This window comes from Lagenorhynchus albirostris, chromosome 13, assembly GCF_949774975.1.
Source record: "Lagenorhynchus albirostris chromosome 13, mLagAlb1.1, whole genome shotgun sequence".
Classification (NCBI taxonomy): domain Eukaryota; kingdom Metazoa; phylum Chordata; class Mammalia; order Artiodactyla; family Delphinidae; genus Lagenorhynchus; species Lagenorhynchus albirostris.
This window is the reverse complement of record NC_083107.1, coordinates 66,767,009-66,786,366: the sequence shown is the minus strand read 5'-3', so window position 1 is coordinate 66,786,366 and position 19,358 is coordinate 66,767,009. Positions and strand designations below refer to the sequence as shown.

Sequence of the window (19,358 nt, the reverse complement as noted above, 5' to 3'; positions counted from 1 at the left end):
AAAAGGTTATATTACAGAGCAGGGAAATTAAAGCCTAGGCATTCTACCCAGAGTATCAGGAAGGGGTGCCTCTGGGAGCAGGAAAGTGTCAAGGAGACCGTGGTGAGGAAGGAGCTCAAGAAAGTGATCTCAGAATGGTGGGCTTACTGCCAGGTTGTGTGTGCATGCATCTGACCACGGGCTTCGGTCTCCTGCACAGACCACTGCCCAGGTCTCAGACTGACTACTGGGTGGCTCAGCACACGAGACAGATCCCAAATAGGCTTTGGCAACTGAACTGACATTGGAGTCACAGAAGATGGGTAGGAACTGCCAGCCTGAAACTAACCGTCTGCTAACTGTCGAATGCCTGCTAAAACAGAACAGAGCAAAACAGTCAGCACTCTCCATGGAATTTAAGCAAGACCCAAAGTCCTGTAAAATATGTTCATACTGTACAGGATACAGTCCAAAACTGCTCCAGATATGAAAACCCAGGAAAATCTCACCAACTCTCAAGGAAAAAGACGATCAAAAGATGCCAACCCTGAGATTATACAGACATTTATCAGATAAAGATTTTAAAGAATATAACCCTCTAAGAATTAAGGGTGAACCCTCTTGAGACAAATGGAAAATTTCAGTAGAGACATGAAGGTATAAAAAAAGAACCAATAATTCATACACACACACACACACACACACACACGAGTACAAGTAAAATTGAGGTAATCTAAGATTGGTGGATTGTAGCAATGTCGGTATCCTGGTTGTGCTTTTATGCTATAGTTTTGTAAAATGTCACCTTTGGGGAAAACTGGGTAAAGTGTACAAGAGATCTCCCGATACTGTTTTTTACAACTGCATATGAATTTCCAGTTATCTCAAAATTTTCAAATAAAAGGAAAGACTCAAACGGATACTTTAGGACTGAAAAATATAACTGAAAATAAGAAATTACTCTGTGGGTTGACTTCACAGAGTCTCTCTCCCCCACCCCCCAACCCAGTTTCTGCTGTTGTGGTTCTGGCCCTCACTCCTGGCCTCTGCTTCCAGTCTCTCCTCCTCTGGTTCCTTCTAAACTTTGCTGTTGGGGTAATGTTATTCACCTTTGACTGTTCATGCCCGTCCTCCTTTCCAAAGCCCATCAGAGGCTCATTCCTTACTGAAGAGCTCCGGTTCCTTTGCCAGCACCGTTACCCTCTAAGATTTTACTGTGGCCCATCTATCCAGGTTACTTCTCCTGTGTCCCCCCAAAATCCATTTTATTCCAGCCAAGCTACTCATCCTTCTCTGACCCTGTCTGTCTTTAAGTTTTTTTTTTTTTCTTTTTGTCCATCCATAATGGCTACCTTCAGTTCTTTCTGATCATACCTCCAGTATTCACTGGAAGAAATCTGACGTCTCTCTCAAGACCCATATTGGAATGTGATCTTCTTGATGAGGCATTAATTTACCTTTATAACCATGATTATTGTCTCCTCCCTCTATGCTAGGGCTTATATCAAACATCTCCTCATATTATGGTTATTCATGTCTTTCTGCCACACCAAATTGCAAAGGTCTTCCTTTAGGGCTGGGACCATGGCTTGTTTTGTTTGCGACGCTCAGAGTGCCAAGCTCATTTCTTCACCCAGAACGCTTTGTAAGTGAGTAGAATTGGAATGGATGCTTGATGGAATTCGAAACTGGGTGGAGTCCATTAGGTTTCTTATTTACATAGTTTGGTTCTGTAGAATTGAAACAGAAGTCTTACTATTAAGTAGAGTATTATTCATGAGCTCTCTTTTAAAATCAGTGTTTTGGGGGAGTTGGGTGTAGTGAGAGTTGGGTAGTCATTCAGAGAGTACAGGGTTTCTTACTATCTGACTCTGACTTAAATGAATAATTGCTATAATGATTTGCAGAAATTTTTACTGCAAATTTACTATCTAAATAGACAGTCTGCTACAATGAATTTGCCTGCACACACCAGTGAAATCATGAGTTGTTTGCAGGCCTTAGTAAGTGTGCAGCCGTCATAGCTGTATCAGGTTTGCTTTACATGCTAGCACTGTGCAGACACACTAAGGAGTGCATTAAGTATCAGACACTTAGATAGCTGTGTTTTAAATGCTTTATATTATTTAGAATTCCTTAGTGGATTTTTAAATAGGTGGAAAAGATACTTTAGTGATATTTGGGGAAAGTGATTGGGGTTTTCAGATGGGCTTAGGAATACATTCTTTTCTTTCCCCTTTAAATAATGAAACGTTGGCCCTTGCCGTCTGTGAATTTATCATCAAGCGTGTTCTCAGAAGAGGATAAGATTTAGATAATGACGGAGGTCTGTACTTTAAAAAGCAAATACAGGGCTTCCGTGGTGGTGCAGTGGTTAAGAATCCGCCTGCCAATGCAGGGGACACGGGTTCGAGCCCTGGTCCAGGAAGATCCCACATGCCGCGGAGCAACTAAGACCGTGCACCACAACTACTGAGCTCATGTAAACCACAACTACTGAAGCCGGTGCACCTAGAACCCATGCTCCGCAACATGAGAAGCCCGCGCGCTGCACCGAAGGGTAGCTCCCGCTCGCCACAACTAGAGAAAGCCTGCGCGCAGCAACAAAGACCCAGTGCAGCCCCAAATAAATAAATAAAATTTAGAAAAGAAAGCAAATACATATTTTTGTTTAACGTTAAAGAAAATTCTTTCTTGCTGAAAGTGTTTTGTTTGTGTTCTAGGATTAATGACATCAAAAAAAGATAGTGCTTCAGAATCAACACTTTCATTGCCTCCTGGTGAAGAATTGAAAACTGGAGCAGAGAAAGATGGTAATATAATTTATAACTTCTATTTTCAAAATTTAATTTACTGATTGAACTTTAAAATAATATAGTGATGTAGCTTATATGAGGCTAAAGTTTAAAGTTTGTAAGGGAAGAATCATTACAGTAAAAATTTATCCTTAAAAATCCCCTAAGCAGCTCATAATAAAGTGTATGTGTATATATATATATATATATATATATATATTATATACACACACACATATTTTTTTTGTATAAAATCCTGTATTGTGATTCTTATGTACACTTAAATTAGAGAATTACTGGACTAGATTAAGAGAATAAAAGGAAATTCCATAGTGTAGATGTCTTGATAACAGCATTTAAAGTTGCCTTTAGCTGTCAAATCATTGCGTGAATAGAGCACAAATAGAAAATTCAAGAGTATTCCTGCTTGCCTTCAGGTTAACTCAGAACATTTTAATATTAAGCTTTTGTTACCTTAAAAACACATTAGTGTGTTTTTTATATAAATAAGGTGTGATTCTACTAACTCACCTTAAGTGAGAGGTGAGAGACAGCGGTGGTTAGGATAGGTAGTTGGTCTAATTAGTGACGTGACAGCGCTCCCCTGTATGAGATTGCCGTCATATAGTGTGGGTCCTTTGCATCCTTAAAACTGCTTGGGCTGTAAAATCTTGTATGTGTGAACTACAGTCTATTTTGATGAAATCAGGCATTTAATTCAACACTAGTTAATCCACAACTGAGAAAGCTAAGTGGAGAGTTTCAGAAGGATTTACCTGGAAAAGCATCTCATTGGTTGACTTCTTATTTCCCACCCTCTGATGTGTTCTTTTCCTGTACCGTTTTAGTTACCCTGCTTGCATCCGTCAGCAGCTCCTCCTCTACATCTTCTTTGGAGCACAAGCAGAGTCACTCCAAGACACTGAATGCAAGTGGCAATAACAAGAAAACAATGAGCAAAAGCCCTTCTGTCTCATCTAGAGCCAGTGCCGGTATCTATGGCTTTTTCAACCAGGCTTTCTTGGTGTTTTTTATCTTGGTTTGTTTGTAAGTAGATTTGCTCTTCTTAAATGTGTAGAAGGAACCCTTTACTTCAGTCAGGTTGAACTACTTGTTCCTTCCCTGTCTCCCCCCAGCCCCCCACCTCCCTCCCCTTCGTCAGCACACTCTGCATCTCTGTGCCTTTCCCTCGTGCTCCTACCATTTTTCCTTGTCTGGATTGACTTCTTCTCTTCCTCATGTATCTATGGACTCTAGCCCCTGTAAGGTTCGTATTAGAACTTTATGATAGATCTTCAGATACTCGGAAACCATACGGTCTGTTCTCTTTCTTTACTTACCTCTTTTCTAATCTAAACCTAATAATAATAACTGACATGTCAATACATGTTATTTACTATTTCAGGTACTATTAAAGGAATTTTACATACCTTAGTTCATTTAATTCTCAAAATAAACCTATGGAGTAGGTACTATTATGATCATCTTCAATTTATGAATGAGGAAACCGAGGCTTAGGGAGGTTAGGCATTGGTGCACAGTGGCAGTTTCTAAGTGCACACCTGGGCTTCACCCGCAGGTCTATCTGATGCTTCGCTGCTACCAGAGTCCGCCTCTGTCTCAAGTACCTTCAGCTCTTCTTCATGCTGTAGGGTCCCCAGACACTTTGCAGCCTGCTGGTAGAGAGCTGAACCACTGCCTCTCGGTACAAGTCCAGTCTGAGGCTACTCATGCAGTTCTGGTGACCACACTAATGTCATTGGCTCAAACGGAGCCTTACGCTAAGTCTCTTCGTTTTGTGGCTTGACATAGGACTTGACATTGATTTTCATTTAATTTAATGTTTGAATTTTTATCCCTCTGAATTTTGTTTTTTACATCTTGTGTATAGCTTTTTCACACACTTTTGTGTTATCTTCTTATTTAAAAAGCATGCTTTCTCTATTTTTAGCCAAGCCATTGTTTAAAACTGTGTAGGAGAGGTTGACAGTGATTACCTTTTTAACTTGCCGTGAAGCCTGCATGATCCCATTCAGTCCACATTTCTTCAGTTATGTGTAAGGGTATATAAAACACGTTTTCTTGTTGAAATCAACATATATATTGAATTTACTGCAGTTCAGTTATTTACCTGCATAGAAAGAAAATGAAGCCACTTTGGCATAACTTATATTTTATTTATTTAAAAAAATTGTTTTATTTATTTATTTTTGGCTGTGTTGGGTCTTCGTTGCTGCGCACGGGCTTTCTCTAGTTGCGGCGAGCGGGGGCTGCTCTTCATTGTGGTGTGCGGGCTTCTCATTGAGGTGGCTTCTTGTTGCAGAGCATGGGCTCTAGGCGCGGGGACTTCAGTAGTTGTGGCGCGCAGGCTCAGTAGTTGTGGCTCACAGGCTTAGTAGCTGTGGCACACGGGCTTAGCTTCTCTGCCGCATGTGGGATCCTCCCGGACCAGGGCTTGAACCTGTGTCCCCTGCATTGGCAGACAGACTCTTAACCACTGCGCCACCAGGGAAGCCCATAACTTATTTTTAATGAGCCTCATAGTAATTACTAGATTCTTTTTCTAATACATTTAATACTTGTACTGAACCAATATTTTATTGTAGAAAATGTTAATGACAGGATTTCTTTTTCTCTGTAAGATACTTTATTGTATGGGGGAAAAAACCCCAAACCCTCAGTAGTAACACTGATATAATAAAGTTAAAAGTTGAGGCCCTACAAGTGGAGAACCTGGAAACTTTGCTTGAATATTTATTTTCTGAATAGATTCCTCTTCCCTTGAAACCAGTTTCTCTTTAATGCTGTGAGGAACAGAGGTGAAAAGATGCAGTGGTGTAGCAATCCCGTTTGTCCTCATTTTATTTACATTTTAAGGCCCTCTTCATTTGGAATTTGGGCTTTTGACATTGACTTGATTTTAAAATTTATGTGTGGGTATGGAATTATCTTTTTTACCCTTTATATAAGGGTATAGTTCTATAGTGCCTACATACTTAACCTTTTTTTCTTTTTATAAGTTTGAGGGGTTTGTGGACCTAAATAATAGTAGAGATGAAGAGAGTTATCAATTAGCGTGAGAAGGAGGTCCTTTTAAAAGGGGAGGGAGATGTGTGAGAGAAAGTTCCGAACCCCAGAGATGTTTTCTTAAGAAAGTATTGCTAGAGTGAGTGGATATTCCGCTTTCTCTGTCGGTTTGCATTTGGGGTAGATGTGGACTGCAGAGGGTGGACATTTAAGGGAAGCTAAGGACAGAGGATTAAGGAGAAAGAGGAGCAGAGAGAAGAGATTGGGGGATGGGAGAGGTTGGGGAGGACGTCTGTGGGCTCAGCCCCACTGTAGTCCACGTTGAACTCTCTGTCCTTGGTCCATTGTCTGCAGGCAGTGTGGGGACAGACGTGAGAGTTTCTGGTCACAGGGTCAGGGTTTTAAGTCAGGTGTGCCACTGACTCCTGTGAACACCATGTCTTCATTAATTCCTGAGTTTGTTTCTTACCTATGATTATAATTCTCATGAAAAGCGCTTTGTAAACCGTGAAGTGCTTGGGAAATGTTAGTTATTTTGAGGGCCAAGGACTTCTTAATGTACACTTGCTCCAGACCTTCCTTCTCCCTGAGTTTGTGTTCCTCATTTGTTACCATGTTTTTAGTTTCTCCCTGTTAACAGTCTGACTTACCCTCTATCGCGCACCCTCATGCAGGGTTCCCTAGGCCTTCTTAGATGACAGCCACTCAAATCTGCTCATGGACTGATGGGAGAAGCCTCAGGGGCCCACCTCTTCTCTGTTATAATTGAACAGCTTTCAAGGCAGTGTTTCTCCAGGACTTCTGATGTTCAGTAGCGGGAGTTGCAGGCTTTAGGTTTGAATCGAGGTCTGGGCAGGGAGTGCTTTTGTTTCTAATAAGGAAATCAATTTGGGGTAATTGGATTCTTACAGCAATTTCACTTTTAAATTACATTTATGTATGTATCATTTACACTGAGTCCCACTGAACTACTGTGATTCTAGCATTTTACTAGAATAGGGATGGGTGGACTATAGCCCATGGGGCAAATCCAACCTACCACCTACTTTTGTAAATAAAGTTGTATTGGAACATGTTGTGCCCACTTTGTCTGTCTGCTTTTGTGCTGTGACTGCAGAGTTGAGTAGCTGTGCAGAGTAGTATGGCTTGGAAAGCCTAAAATATTTACTATGCAGCCCTGTAGTCAGAACAGGTGTGCTGGCCTCTGTTCTAGTAGAGAGTGCCACCAGGAAGTCGGATAAAGCTGGTACTTCACCAGGAATCAAGTGTAAGTCCCTGTGGCAATGATTGTCTCAGGAAACGCTTCAGATTTCTTTTGAGTAGCTTTACTTCACATGTGAGAAACACAGCTTAGATGCTGTGTATAAGGAAAGGCAGCATATGTTGAAATCTCCAACTAACTAGACTGGTGAGAATAAATGGTAGTTTTTTGGCTTATGTGCTTTCTGAGTTTCCCTTTGTTTTTTCTCTTTTCCTGCCCCATCCCCTTCCCCAACCAACCCGAAACAGGTTTGAATTCCTCAGCAACATCTGTAGCAAGTAATGCACGCTGCGAAGGAGAACTCCGCCTTGGAGACAGGGTGTTGGTGGTGGGCCAGAGAATTGGTACCGTTAAGTTCTTTGGGACAACAAACTTCGCTCCAGGTAACTCATCTGTATGGTCTTTGCTCAACTTGAATTCTTTAGATAACAAACGGTTCAAAATTTTACATGTAAATAAAACTTATAGAGAATTCTTGATTCATAGTTCTTGTGGGTGGTGGCTGTGGCACAGAAAATGGAAAACATTGATTCAGATGCAGACTGTTTTTACTCAGGTTGATGGTTACTAATGAATTTTTCTTGCCATTTGTGTTTTAAATTGTCTAAAGTTAAAGTTAGTCGTTACTCTCCAGTTTTACTCTCACTGATTGCCAAGTGTGCTAAATAACAGAGAAAACATTTGAGGATTAGATTTGTGCTAAGCATAGTCTTGAAAATGAGTGGATAATGCGTTTACTGATACAGCTTTTAACAGAGTGGCTTGGAGAGAAAAGCAAACAAAGCGGTTCAAAGGAAAATGAAAAACGTTTGCGCACTGTGGGATCTTCAAAATGCATGTTTGTGTATTTATATACTCACTCCAATCTAGACTTCACATTGTGTTTCCAGAAGTAAAGATTATCTTTCTTTTATATTTTCAGTAATTTCTGATTGTAATTTCAAACAGAAGCCGGTTGAATAAAACCATGTTTGTATTTTTAAATAGCAATATGCTGTTTTGACACATGGTGGCATTGCAGCATTTTAGGAAATGGTTACCTAGAACATTGATGTTTTAAAAAAAGTTTGTAGCCTTCTGTCAAGAACTCTGAAGGATCTGAGATTTTACCCTGTTTGCAAGTTAGCAAGTTGGATTGCCATGGTTTCATAGATGCTGGCAGAAGATGGTAGGCTGCTGGGTCAGCGATAGAGGACCTCAGTGCTCTCTGCAATAGTGGTAGCCAAAGTGGCAGCATTCTCTTCTGTTTCCTAAGCCCCAGTTCCCAGGGGGTGAGATAGGGAGGGCCAGGTGACACCTGTACACCCAGTGGTTTATGCTATAGGAGAGGAGCCCCGAGCTTAAGGAATCTGAACCTTTGTACTAGACAATAAGCATTCCTGTCTTTTGTGCCGGGGGAGACTCTGTCTCCATCCCCCAAGGCCATCTTCTCTACAAACATCCATGAAAAGACGGTCAGTGCCTCTGTCCATAAGGCCTGTAGAAACATGGAGAATTGTCTCCCAACACATTCTTGTTTCATTAGTACCATTTTTAACTGCAGTCCAACTACTAATGGATTGGAGATGGGCTATATGTTTTATAATTCATGTCTCTCTTAGGGCACCAGCTAGTAATTGAGATTAGTTAGAATGTTCTTAATATGGTTCTCAAATAAAAACCTAGGAATCCCAAAGGTAGGTTATTTTTCCACAATCACTATGTCTTCTGAGCTTCCTTTCTCTGGTTTTATTAAACAAGGCTCGGAAAAAAAAAAAAAAAAAACAAGGCTCGAACAGTTTGTTTTGTTTGGAAGCAGTTGTAGGTTGAATTTTAATTTTTAAACTCCTAGTGTAGAGCATTTAGAAATTTGAGAAGTAAGAAGCAAATATAAAAGTTTGAAATTTTTCATTAAGGTCCTTCTGCTCTTTCAGAAAGAAGTAGCGTGTATTTCTTGTGGCATCAAAATTTAGATCAATCAGTTCTATAGGACAGTGGTAATATCTAGGCTTTTTATAGATGATAAGATCTAGACCTGACAGAGGGCATGTTTAGCAGTGCCACCTCTGAAAGAAAGTATCCAGACAGTATGCAGTCACTATTGTTAACACTTGCCATAATGCCTTCCTGCTGTGTGCTACACACTTTCAGGAGTTACATGGTAAACATGTAGCAGTGATACGGTGTATTAAAATGGGAAAATGCAAAAATTATATAGGAAAGCATCAAAGGCAGAAGGAAGTAAAACTTGGAAAATTATAACCGTGGCACTCAGAAATAACAACGGCAACCAGAGTAACCCAGTTAGCGACGTTCAGAAATGCGATGACTGAGCATTAGTATGGCTGAGCGGTGGGTTTGTATACCTCACTCTGTACCTGTTCAGGGTAGGACTGTTTAGGTATAAAAGGCAATTACACGTATTACGTTAGTCTTTTCAACTCAAACTCCAATATCGGGAATGGACTCAGGTATCATCTTTTGGAACGTAAGAGGAAAAATATTAAGAACTTCTAGATTGTCGTTTTAGAGGTTATACAATTGACTCTTTGAACTATTAATCTGAAGGGAACAATATTTTTGTATTTTGTCATTTGTCATAAGTTTCTCAATATCTGTATCCTTATTTTTTTATTTGTTACTGATTCTAAGAGACCACATACAATTACTATTGTATTCTACTTTTAAATACAAAAATGAGTGGACTGTCAGGTACTTTTAACTGAACTGGAGGTACCCTCATCCAGAGCCATTACTCTAGGAGTATATGTCCATTTATCTAATATTTGCCACACTAAAAGCAACCTCACTATTTTAATTTTATGCTCTCTAGAAAAGGAAATCCTATTACTCTCCTCAGAGTGGGCCCTTTTAAATACTTAAAAGCCTTTTAGAAAATTATTCCTATTAACCTAACCTAAATCTTTTCATTTAGGTTAAAAATGATACTTTTTTCCTTCCTGGGTAGGGAAAAAATGAAAGAAAAAGAAGAGTCACCATGAAGTCTAGTCATATTTTCCATATTATTTTTGTCCCCATTTAATTATTTCAGAACTGTTTGTGGTATTCTAATACTGGAAGAGTAAAATGAAAAGATTGCATATTCATTTTATGATTTATACATCTCGGTATCATGCTACACTGCTCTCAAGTTAAACAGACCAGACTACCGAGTTAAGGACAGTTTCTTATTGTAGCTTTTAGATATATTTTGGTCATACACTACTGGTATAATAGCTAATCCTTGCCAAATTTGTGTTTGTACGTTTTATCTTTCTCCCCTAATGTACAACTCTGCAATTATGCTTGTAAAATGTTTTTCTAGTTGAAAATTTTTCAAATTTTGTTTTATTATTTTATCATGTGAAAGCTTAATGGTCATGAGGATTTTGGTCATTTGTGAAAATGTTAAACCATCTAGACTTTGGGTTTGTATAATAGCATAACAGTTTTGGATAAAGTGCAGATGCTTTTAAAATCCCATGTTCTTGTTCTAGGATATTGGTACGGGATAGAGCTTGATAAACCCCATGGCAAGAATGATGGTTCAGTTGGAGGTGTGCAGTATTTTAGTTGTTCCCCAAGATATGGAATATTTGCTCCCCCATCCAGGGTACAAAGGTGAGAAACAATGAAATTTACACTATTCACAAGAACTTTTTGTAATGTGCAGTGGGTTATAGTTAGAGTCCCTAATTTTATATTAAAGACATGCCCTGACTGTAGCCCATGTCTTCTTTCAAGGGGTTAACCAACCACCTTCTTCAGAGGGAAGGCTCATGGAAAGCTAAATTTGCTTTGCTGAGGATTTGCAGTTTTAAAAACCTCCTTTATTCCTCATTTGCAAACCCTGTGAGTATGTGTAGGCTAGTAGGAGTGGTGTTTGCCGCTCTGAACAGTGAGAGCAGCAAGCTTAATCTGTCATGCAAACAAAAGTAAAAATGCTCTCTGATTGCCTCAGTCACATCCTAACTACATTAAATTTCCTGCCAGCAGGCACCCCATTCATTCTCCTACAAACCTAATGGAACCAAAATGGCTTTTTCCTCTGATTTCCTTAGTTTTCAAAAATAGATAAGCAGTAGATCTTTGGGGGAAGTGAAGCTTCAAGGATTTATATATAATATACCTCCCCGGTGTTTCTTCTTAAGATAGTACGCTTTTGTACCAGCTCATTCTGGGTTTTTAAAAAAAAGTTGAGCAGAAGTGAGTCCTCATGAAATTCCAGGTACTATTGTGTGAAATGACTTAATGTGCTGAAAGAAGTTGGCTGGGTATGCTTTTCAGTGGATGGGAAATGGGATACTCATCTTTAAATAGGAAATAACATGTATGGTATAGTCACATGCATGAGAATAGATCTATGATCTCAACCTCGGAGTCCCATCTTGTTCCCTTCCAACTAGACTGTGTGACTGCCTCCTGGCAGATTTAACAGGTTTTATATCCATTTTCTTTCTCACTTTGTTTTTCTTATTGAATAATTACATGTAATTTTTGTATTCTTTTCCTTCTTCTATGATGTACTTAGTATAATTCTTTTCTTATTATTTATGATTTTATAACATTTAATGTATAATGCTTTTCAGTTTACAAAGTACCTTCAATTAAATGTTGTTTCATTTGATCCTAATAAGTATTTGGTCAGGTGAGCTGGAAAAGAATAACTACAGATGGTCCCTGACTTACAATGGTTCAGCTTACGATTTTTTGACTTTATGGTGGGGCAAAAGTGATAAGAATTCAGTAGAAACTGTATTTCACATTTTGAATTTTGATCATTCCCTGAGCTAGCGATGTGCAGTACAATATTCCCTCGAGATGGCTGCGCAGGGCAGCAGCAACTCCCAGTCAGCCACGTGGTCGCGAGGTGAACAACCAATACATTTACGACCCTTCTGTACCAATACAAGCATTCTGTTTTTCACTTGAAGTACAGCATTCAATAAATTATATGAGACATTCAACACTTTATTGTAAAATAGGCTTTGTGTTAGATGACTTTGCCCAACTGTAGACTCATGAAAGTGTTCTGAGCACATTTAAGGTAGGCGAGGCTAGGTGAAGATGTTCAGTAGATTAGGTGTATTAAATGCATTTTCAACTTAAGATGGGTTTATCGGGACGTAGCCCCGTTGTAAGTTGAGGAGGATCTGTACAAATAGTTATTGAGCATTTAGTAAGTGGTGGGCTCTGTACCATGTTACTTCATAAATCTCCCCCAGGCCCAGTGAGGTATAAGGTCATATGATTATCCCTATTTTTGCAGGTGAAGAAGAGTTACAAGAGTTACAGTAGCTTTGCTAAAGTCCTATAGCTACTGTAGGGGATGAAAAACGTGTCCTGTCTATGAATTAAACTGACAACAGATAGATGAACAGGAGAAAAATCATGCACACTTATTAAATGTTAATTTTACATGCATGGGGGCATCACAGAAAGCAGTGAATGCCCAAAGTAGCGGTGGGATTGAAGAGTTTATAGACCGTCTCAATAGGGGAAAGGGAGGGGGAGAACGGCCACTTGTGGGGGAGCAGATGATGTTAGGAAAGATTAGTGGGCCCTTAGGAAAACGGAGGGGGATACGATAGTCTGTGACAGCGTCTGTCTGGGGTGTGGTGTTAACTCCTCATGTTCTCTCCTGTGATGAGAGTCAGTCTTCTCTGCTTGAAACTCCTGGGAAGGGGATTTATGACAATTCAGTTCTTTTTTGGGAAGATCTGTTTTAGGCAGATAAGGGGAGTTCAGAGAAAGCCTCTGCCTGCATTTGTTGATTCTCAGATGTCTTCAGCTCAAAATAATCTTTGCACCAGAGTGGCATGTTTTGGGTGGGGTATTTTGATCTCGCACAGTAGTTAATGGTGGAGCTGGACTCAGCCCAGGTTTGTTATTTTGCTGTTGTTTTTTTCCTAAGCCCTTGCTTTTAGGCAGTTTGCTGGGGTTTTTCTTGGTAGTCATTTTATAATGAAGAAAAAGAGGTAGTAGCTAGTGGCGCTTACACGTGCTGGCACTGTTTTAGGTACTCTGTATGTATTGTTTACTGCTCTGCAGCAACCCTGTGGGTCAGGTACTGCAGTTATCCCTATTTCACAGGTGGGGAAGGTAAGGCACAGAGAGGTTAAGTGAGTTGTGCGGTTGTACACAGCTCCCAAGTGGAGATTTGAGCTCAGGTAGTGTAGTGTCAGAATGTGTACTCTTAACCATTACCCTATAATGGTTAAGAGAGGCCCAGTGACTTTCTTTAGGACCTATACCTTATCAATGATTGATTTGGGAATAAACTCCATACTGAGTCACCAGTCAGTCTTCTGGGTTCTCATATTACTTTGAACAAATCTTCATTAACACATTGCTTCATAAACACATTTTTTGACTTTATGGTGGTGCAAAAGTGATAAGAGTTCAGTAGAAACTGTATTTCACATTTTGAATTTTGATCATTGCTACAGTCTCTCCTAAGTTTTATTTGTCTCCTAGTCATGAGGACTGGGGTTCTCCGTCTCATGTTTGATTACCCAAGGAGCACATTCTGGCATGTTGTGTGCACAGTAAATATTGATCAAATTTTGTTCAGTGTTTTTATGCTGTAACGGCTTTCTTCTCTGTTATGTTGTGAAGCCTCTTTCTCTCTCCCTTCTTTTTCTTGCTTTGTTTATGGAACACACATTTTTTACTTTTTTTTTTGCCATCTATTTGGTCTTTAAGGTGATTCATTTAAAAGCAGCCCCCTCATCTTAGAAGAAGCAGGGCGCTCTCTCTAAATGAACTGCTCTCTCTATCCAGCTGTCTTCCTATCATCTTCTGATTGTCTCATTCATCATCATCAAATACTATTAAGTGTCTTTTAGCACTTTGTGCTGTGCTAGGCGTTCTATAAGTAAATAAAACAGACATGGTGCCTGATTTTGAGGAGTTTCTAATTTAAACCAGCTTTGGAGCTCTTTAAAGATAACACTGATCTTCAAGAAGGAAGAATTTTAAACTAGGGACTCCTGAGAGAACAGTCAATCACATAGTGACCAATCACAACCTCACCTTATATTGCGCTCCTCCCCAGATTGTAGCTGGCCGTTTACAATTTTTTTATTTTAATAGTTCCATTAAAAAATGTGCCTCCTGTCCCAGAATGCACATGGTACTTTCCTCTGCTTGAATGGTTTTCTACTATCACCCAAGTATCATCTAGTTAATGCTTTTTCTTCTATTAACTTACATATCAACCAATATTACTTTAGAGAAATTCTAAGACACTGACTGGATCTAATCTTTCTCTCTCTCTCTCTGTCTATTTTTTACTCAAGTGGTTTTTATCAGCATAGCATTAATTTTCTTATTCTCAGTTCGTACCATTACATGCTTATTACTAATGAACTGATCACTTTTAGAATTAAGTTCTCAACTCTCCATCACAGCTTAATTCAAGTATCTGTCCTCTTCATCAAGTCATATTCTTTGCATTCATTAGTCTCTCATTGATTGCTGTATGTTATGTATCTTGTGAAAATGATGCATGTGAATTGCAAGATGAAATTGCAAATATTGTAAGAGTTGCAGGATTTCTTTATGGTAACAAAGTGTGCTGATGCAAGTGATTGATAGAATAAAGACTGCAGATTTAGGTCAGTAAACAATTGGAAGAAAATGAGACTGTTATAGGATTGGCTTTTTAAAAATAAAGAATGATTTGAGTATCAAAGAAATAGACCTATAGTGAACGTGACCTTTATGATTGTGCTTAGAGTCAAGTACAAAATAAAACATTGTTGAATCGTATTAGCCAGTTTTATCAGAAAAATCACATATATACACAAACTCAGCTGATGTTTTTTCAATGTAAAAATGTGGTGTTTTTACAGTTATAACGTAACGTTTGTTAAATTTCACATAAAATAAAATTTTCACATTTTTTAGTTTCATCTTTGAAAATAAAGCTCCAAAGAAGCAAAGTCAGGCCCCTATTTGAAATGAAGTCACCTGAAGTTGACTTTCTCTGTACTTACTATGCTTATATTGCCTGTCTGTGGTGCTAGATTGAAGTTCATCCCTGGCTCATGATAGATGCTTAGTAAATGCTTGTCGAACGAGTGAAATAAGAAAGAACCATTGGTGTGAAATCCTCAGTTAAGCACCAGTCTTAAATCTGAAGACCAGCTACTTCTAATGAGGTTTGCATTACTTGTTTTATTCACAGAGTAACAGATTCCCTGGATACTCTTTCAGAAATTTCTTCAAATAAACAGAATCATTCATATCCTGGTAAGATTACACAGTTTTATGTTCCTAATAATTATTTCTTTGCTTTTATTCAATGAAAAATTTTTATTGTAAAGTATATATGTATACAAAAGAGTATATGAAATATATTTGTATAGTTTGTGTAATCATAAACAACATCTGTTACCCACCCCATAGCCAAAGATGATGATTACCTGTATGTCCTATAGAAACCCCTGAGTATCCCCTGAGTCTCACCTGCCTCCGTTTTCGTATACTCTGTCTTCAGGTTGTGCATCTTGAATTTTATGTTAATTATTCCCTTGATTTTCTTTATGTCTATCCCCCATAGATATGTCAATAAATAATATATGTTTAGTTTTTTTTTAACATCTTTATTGGAGTATAATTGCTTTACATTGTTGTGATAGTTGCTGCTGTATAACAAAGTGAATCAGCTATACATATACATATATCCCCGTATCTCTTCCCTCTTGCGTCTCCCTCCCACCCTCCCTATCCCACCCCTCCAGATGGTCACAGAGCACCGAGCTGATCTCCCTGTGCTATGTGGCTGTGTCCCACTAGCTATCTATTTTACATTTGGTAGTGTATATATGTCAATGCCACTCTCTCCCTTTGTCCTAGCTTACTCTTCCCCCTCCCCGTGTCCTCAAGTTTAGTTTTGATTGTTGTTTGCTGTGTTATTTAGTGTTCCATTAAAATACATTATTCATTTTATATTTGATGGATATTTGGGTTATATCCTGTTTTTAACTATTAGAAACTATGCCGTTGTGCACATTTGCAAACGTTTCTCCAGGATTGCCAGGCATGGGATACCCATATCTTCAGTCTTCCTGGGTATGCCAAACTGTTCACATGGGCAGTGGATGAGCGTCTCTGTCACTCCTCACCTCACCAACAGTAGTCTTGTTTGCCCATCTGATGGGTGTAAATGGTATTTCCTTGTGGTTTTAGTTTGCATTTTTCAGATTACAGATGAGGTTGGGCCTGTTGCCATGTTTATGGACCACATACATTTCCTCTTCTACGATGTTCCTATTCACGTCTACTGCCCATTTTTCTTTTGGTTTGTTTGTTTTTTTCTTATTAATTTGTAGGTTTCTTTATATATTTTGGACACTAATATTTTGTCAGTTTTGTTTGTTGCAAATATCTTTCCCAGTTTTTGACTTGTCTTTTGCCACCCCCTCCCCTTCCTTTTTTGGCATGTTTTGATGAGCAGGAGTTTTTAATTTTTAGGTTGTCAAAATAGCAAGCCATTATGCTTTTGCATGTTTTGTGACTTGTCTTTTCATTGTCTTAACAGTGTCTATCACAGAGTGGAAGTTTTTAATTTTAATGAAGTCCAAGTTATCAATTTTTTCTTTCATGACTTGTGCTTTTGATGTTGTATCAAAAATGTCACCACCAAACCCAAGGGTACTGTGATTTTCTCCTATGTTATCTCCTAGAAGTTCTGTAGTTTTGTGTTTTACATTTATATCTATGATTCATTGAGTTATTTCTTGTGAAAGGTGTAAGTTGATGTCTAGATTCATTATTTTGCATGTGAATGTTTAGTTGTTCCACCATATTTGTTGGAAAGGCTATCCTTTCTCCATTGAATTGCCTTTGCTCTTTTGTCAAAGATCAGTTGACTGTGTTAGTGTGGGTCTATCTCTGGGCTCTCTATTCTGTTCTGTTGATCTATTTGTCTTTTTCTTTTGCTAATACCAAACTGTATTGATTACTGCAGCCGTATAGAAATTCTTCAAGTTTAGTAGTGGACTTTGATCTTCTCCCTCAATGTAGTGCTGGTTTATCTGGGCTTTTTGCCTTTCTATATAAACTTTACAATGTGTTTATTGATGTCTGCAAAATAATTTGCTGTATTTTGATTGGGATTACATTGAATGTATAGATGAAATTGGGAAGAACTGATGTCTTAACAGTATTGAATTTTCCTATCCATGAACATGGAGTGCTTGTCCATTTATTTAGATCTTTGATTTCTTTCATCAGAGTTTTATAATTTTCCTAATATAGATTCTATACATGTTTTATTAGATTTATACCTACCTGTTTCTTTTTTTTTTTTGGTGTTAATGTAAGTGGTATTGCTTTATAGTAATTCTTTTTACCTTGTATCAGCCTTCTTGTGGTTAAGTACTTGCCTAAAAAATCTTTTTCTAGCCATTGCCTTAATCTTTCTATGTTCTCATGTCTTTGGAATATCTTCTATTATCATTATTATTATTTCTTTTTTGCGGTACGCGGGCCTCTCACTGTTGTGGCCTCTCCCATTGCGGAGCACAGGCTCCGGACGCGCAGGCTCAGCAGCCATGGCTCACGGGCCTAGCCGCTCCGCGGCATGTGGGGTCTTCCCGGACCAGGGCACAAACCTGTGTCCCCTGCATCGGCAGGCGGACTCTCAACCACTGCACCACCAGGGAAGCCCCTGGAATATCTTGTAAATAGAATATAACTGGATTTTACTTTTTTTAGAAAAAGACAACCTTTGTTTTTTAATCTGAGTTTCACCTATTTGCATTCATTGTAGTTAGTAATATATTTGGATTTATTTGTTATTTATTTGTTTTCTAATTTTTCAACTTTTTTGTACTTAAATGTTTTTCTTTCTTGACTTCATTCTGGCTATATTGCTACCCCCTCTTTTTTCCATTTAATTTTTTACTTGTATAAAAATTACATTCTATGAATATGCTTCTTAGTAATTAGGTACTTTGACATACATACTTAGCAAAGCCTAAAGTTAATCATTATGTTTACTCTTTCTCAAATAATAGGAAGTCCTTAGAAACTGAGTTTCTATTTTGTTTCCCTCACAAATTTCACATTATTATAATAGTTTTTATATAATTGATATTTATTTAATTTGCTCATGCATGTCAATATTTACCGATATCTTTCGGCATTAATCCTTAGAACTTACACTTGAAATAATTTTGTTTCTACCTCATCTATATTCTTAAATATTTTTTTAGAAAGGGTCTATTGGTAGGAAACTCAGTTTTTGTCTGTCTTTTCTAATGATAGTTTTACTGAGTAAAAGTAAAAATTGGTGCAATTTTAATTATAGTTTGAAAGCTGTTTTCTCCCTGCCCACTGACAATATAATTCTTCTGCTTTCTGTCTTCTGTCAAATTTTTGAGAAATCACCTATCAGTCTCCTTAATCCATACCATTGTAGGTGGTGTATCTTTGCTTTTTGACTGCTTTTAAAGATCTTCTCTATTTCCTTTGTGTTGTACAGTTTTGCTATGATTATGTCTAGGTGGAGATTTCCCTTCGTTTATTCTGTTTGGCATCTTGGGTCTTCCTGGATCTAGGAATTAGTATCTTTGATTAATTCTGTAAAATTCTTGCCCATATACTGAAAATATTTCTTCCTTCATGGTCTTTATTATCTCCTTCCAAAATTCTGACGAGTAGTATAGTCCACATTTTCACTTTCCCATGCCTCGTTCATATTTTTCGCAACTTTGTCTCTCTGGACTGCATTCTGGATATCTTCAGAGTTACCTTTCTGTTTCTTGATTCTTTCTTCTGCTATGTTTATTCTACTGCCTAATTCAGCCGCGAAGTTTTTTAATTACAGATTTTTCATTTTTTTTCTTTTTGCAAGTCTGTTTGGTTGTTACTTATTGTCACTTATTCTTTCCCCACATTTTCAAGTTTTTCTTTTATGCTATTAAACATTTTAAATATTGTTACTTTTTATGATTAATAATTCAATATCTGAAGTCTTTGTGAGTCTGATTCTGCCGTCTGTTTCTGTCGAGCCTAACTTGTGGCACCTTCTTTCCTTGTGAATTTTGTTATTTATTGTTGTGAAATGCTTATTTTACTTAGAATTTAATGTATGGGAATTCTTTTAAGCCTGGGTTGATGCCTCTTGAGAAGATTATACAGGCATATCTTGTTTCGTTGTGCTTTGCTTTTTTTTGCTTCTCAGATACTACATTTTTTACAAATTGAAGGTTTGTGGCAACCTTCATTGAGCAAGTCTGTTGGCGCCATTTTTCCAACAGCATTTGCTCACTTTATGTCTCTGGGTCACATTTCAGTAATTCTCA

The 19,358-nt window shown here is 38.2% G+C and overlaps 1 protein-coding gene across 11 annotated transcripts in view; it reads left to right on the top strand.

Moving 5' to 3' along the window:
- CLIP4 (CAP-Gly domain containing linker protein family member 4) overlaps positions 1 to 19,358 on the top strand; it is an 82,417-nt gene that overhangs the window by 32,037 nt on the left and 31,022 nt on the right. For all 11 annotated transcript variants that reach the window (XR_009544169.1, XR_009544167.1, XR_009544170.1 and 8 more), the window contains exons 10-14: positions 2,703 to 2,792; positions 3,623 to 3,766; positions 7,311 to 7,445; positions 10,539 to 10,662; positions 15,233 to 15,297. Coding sequence is in view for 1 of the 11 variants with exons in the window: in XM_060169626.1 (XP_060025609.1) it covers positions 2,703 to 2,792; positions 3,623 to 3,766; positions 7,311 to 7,445; positions 10,539 to 10,662; positions 15,233 to 15,297 (558 nt within the window). In the remaining 10 variants the exon portion in view is untranslated. The remainder of the gene's footprint in view (positions 1 to 2,702; positions 2,793 to 3,622; positions 3,767 to 7,310; positions 7,446 to 10,538; positions 10,663 to 15,232; positions 15,298 to 19,358) is intronic.